The following is a 3,121-nucleotide window of genomic DNA, read 5'->3' on the forward strand; positions in this document are numbered from 1 at the left end:
GTCAATAAATAGTAACATATTTATTTCAAAATAAATATTTAATAGAACAATCATTTTTTTACAGACATTAACGCAGCGCCATACGTAGTTTTTCTGTACAGTACCCAAATTAACTATAAACTGCTAAATTCTACTGCTGCTTAAAATGCAGCAAAGTGAACCATTCATAGCAATAGACATTCCTCGCTTTGGATAAATAAATATAAGAGATCAATTTGTTCCCTCAGAACGTCACAACAGTCTGTACTAGAGTTATGGCTCAAGCGATACGAGATTCTCAAACACTGGATAACAGCGTTTCATTTCTTGAATACGAGAACACCCACGTAGATAAACCTAAAATATCCAATTCACTACGCATTCAGTTGACTTTAGCGTCCTTCTTTTCTACAGAAGAAAGCCCTAATCGTTTTCCAAACAAAGAGGTGGAAGGTTCCAGCTTTCCAAACTGACGATATTCCTGGGAGAGTCCATGATCTCCAGAAAATAGAGAATCTGAGTCGCTTTCGACATCAAGTCCGAGACCAGAATCTTCATCATCTACAGCTTTGTCGTCAAAAACTTCACCTTCAGGTTCAACTTCGTGGAAATGTGGTTCGGCCTCGTTATCGGCATCAATGTCCAAACCTTGGTGAATTGGTTCAGCCTCAACATCAAGTCCATGGGGTTCAGCATCAGCGTGACCAAAACCATGCAAAGGGGCATGCAAAGAGTGTCCTCCAATGAATCCATACCACTTATGCTTGTGGGCGTGACCGTGCTTGTGTCCATGATGATGGCCGTGTTTGTGTCCGTGGCCATGCTTATGTTCGTGACCGTGCTTGTGTGCGTGACCATGCTTGTGACCATGAGCATGATGATGTCCATGGCCGTGCTTGTGTGCATGACCATGTTTGTGACCATGAGCATGATGATGTCCATGACCGTGCTTGTGTGCATGACCATGCTTGTGACCATGAACATGATGATGTCCGTGACCGTGCTTATGAGCATGGCCATGCTTGTGACCATGTTCGTGAAGATGCTTATGTCCGTGACCATGTTTGTGTCCATGTTCATGACCATGTTTATGAAGGTGGTGATGTCCATGCTTGTGCCCATGCTCGTGCTTATGTCCATGTCCATGTTTATGAGCATGACCGTGCTTGTGACCATGTTCATGCTTATGTCCATGGCCGTGTTTATGACCATGATGATGATGATGTCCGTGTTTATGTCCATGTTCATGCTTGTGCAAATGCCCATGTTTGTGCCCGTGCTCATGTTTGTGAGCATGTCCATGTTTATGTCCGTGTTCATGTTTATGAGCATGTCCATGCTTATGCGCATGACCGTGTTTATGGGCATGAGCGTGCTTGTGAGCATGGCCGTGCTTATGTTCATGTCCATGCTTATGACCGTGGACGTGTTTATGACCGTGTTCATGCTTGTGACCATGAGCATGCTTGTGTCCATGTTCGTGCTTGTGAAGGTGGCCATGTTTATGACCATGAGCATGTTTATGCCCATGTTCATGTTTGTGTGCATGCCCGTGTTTATGATGGTGGTGGTGATGATGGTGATGATGGTGGTGGTGTTCAGACTTATCTTTGATGACAATCACCTTCTTGTCATCTCTGAAAAAGAAAAACACAAATCTGAATTTCAGTATTTGTTACAATTTAAAATGTCGAAACTCAATCAATAGTACAAAAAAAAAAACTATTCCTATTAAAATCCGTTCATTTATTAACAAGTAATTAAAATATTTATTCCTTCAGTGCTATCTTTATATGGCAGGCTGCTCTATTTTACTTAGTATCTCAAACTCACAGAAATAAGAACGTTTAGTTTGGTTGCCAAACAAATAAATAAATAAATAAATAAACGATGAATTTAACATTATCAAAGAAAACAATTGATAAAATTATTGCTAATATCCGTTTTGGAGGTTAAAAAGACTTTTAAAGGAAGGAAAAAAATGCAGTCATTTGTTTTCAGTAAATTATTGGTCCAAATCAAAGTATTTTAAGTTTTTTTTTTAATCATCTCAGTTTATAGTTCGAACGAAATGTTAAATACCTTATTTTGGGAGTTTCCTCCTAGAATTTATTAAATTTATACTTTTTATTTTACAGTGATTAATGAAGAAATCCGGATATATACTACCCGAAGAATATAACCGGAACGTAGTTATTTAAAATTAAGTAAAAATTTCGGGAATAAACGGTTAGTGCAATGTAGATAAATGGAGCTTTGATTGACAATGGCGAGGAAATTTGAATAGCATTTTATGTAAAAAAAAATTTATCAAAGAAAAAAAACTGGCATTCTAATAAAAGACGTTTCTGACATATTCTTATGAAGAAAAGCTGAGAAAATTGTAATTAAAAACGATAGAAACATTTGAAACCTTAAGGTTTTTTTTTTTTTTTTTAATGTAATAACCTAATTCAAATAAGACTTACATAGGTTCAGGTTCCGCAAATGGCTCAGGTTCTGGTTCTGGTTCTGGTTCTGGCTCTGCTGATACATAAAGCACAGCAAACACCAGGAACACTAGCGAAAGCTTCATGTTGATCCTCATCTAGAATTAAAGTAAAGAAAGATCAAAATATTAGAATATTTTCAATAAGTTTTTAGGCATAGCCCATTTAAATTTTTATCTATGAATTACAAGCTGAAATTCACCCTGAAAACTTTCAAAGAATGGAAAAAAATCATATGATATTACAAGGGACAGAGTTTTCTTTTTTATTCGCAAATAACTCGCTTAAATACATACATCGTTTACAACGTAAAGACAAAACCTTAAAACTTCAAAACAAAAAAAAAACATCTTATATGTTATGTTTGGTAAATCAATATAGTTGTGCTATTTATAATATTATTTTAGATTATTCCATTATAATGTTTTTATTTAATAACTACCGAGAAGGGATGTTGTGAGGAGACAAATTTATTTGCATAACAGCCTTTAGTTGCATCATAAAAGTAAATTAGAAGGCTATATACTAGAGACGAAAATATTAAATGAAAACTTTGAAAAACTGCAGTAACTGAAAAAGTAAACCATTCTGAACTTTCAAGAAATCCAACTTGGAATGCAAATTTACCTTTGTACTATAGCATTTTCTAGTTT

At 36.0% G+C, this 3,121-nt stretch overlaps 1 protein-coding gene across 1 annotated transcript; it reads right to left on the reverse strand.

Moving 5' to 3' along the window:
• Positions 1-361: 361 nt before the first annotated feature.
• Positions 362-2,566, reverse strand: LOC129217658 (histidine-rich glycoprotein-like). Its single transcript, XM_054851989.1, has 2 exons — positions 2,472-2,566; positions 362-1,616 (listed from the first exon to the last, which is right to left on the reverse strand). The coding sequence occupies exons 1-2, from the start codon at positions 2,564-2,566 to the stop codon at positions 362-364; spliced, it is 1,350 nt and encodes a 449-aa protein (XP_054707964.1).
• Positions 2,567-3,121: the final 555 nt, after the last annotated feature.

Source organism: Uloborus diversus, chromosome 1 (genome assembly GCF_026930045.1).
Source record: "Uloborus diversus isolate 005 chromosome 1, Udiv.v.3.1, whole genome shotgun sequence".
NCBI classification, from domain to species: domain Eukaryota; kingdom Metazoa; phylum Arthropoda; class Arachnida; order Araneae; family Uloboridae; genus Uloborus; species Uloborus diversus.

Coding starts and splice junctions, on each gene's coding strand:
- LOC129217658 (XM_054851989.1), bottom strand. CDS start 2,566: ATGAGGATCAACATGAAGCTTTCGCTAGTGTTCCTGGTGTTTGCTGTG. Junction 1,617..2,471: donor GAACCAGAACCAGAACCTGA/GCCATTTGCGGA, acceptor TTTCTTTTTCAG/AGATGACAAGAAGGTGATTG.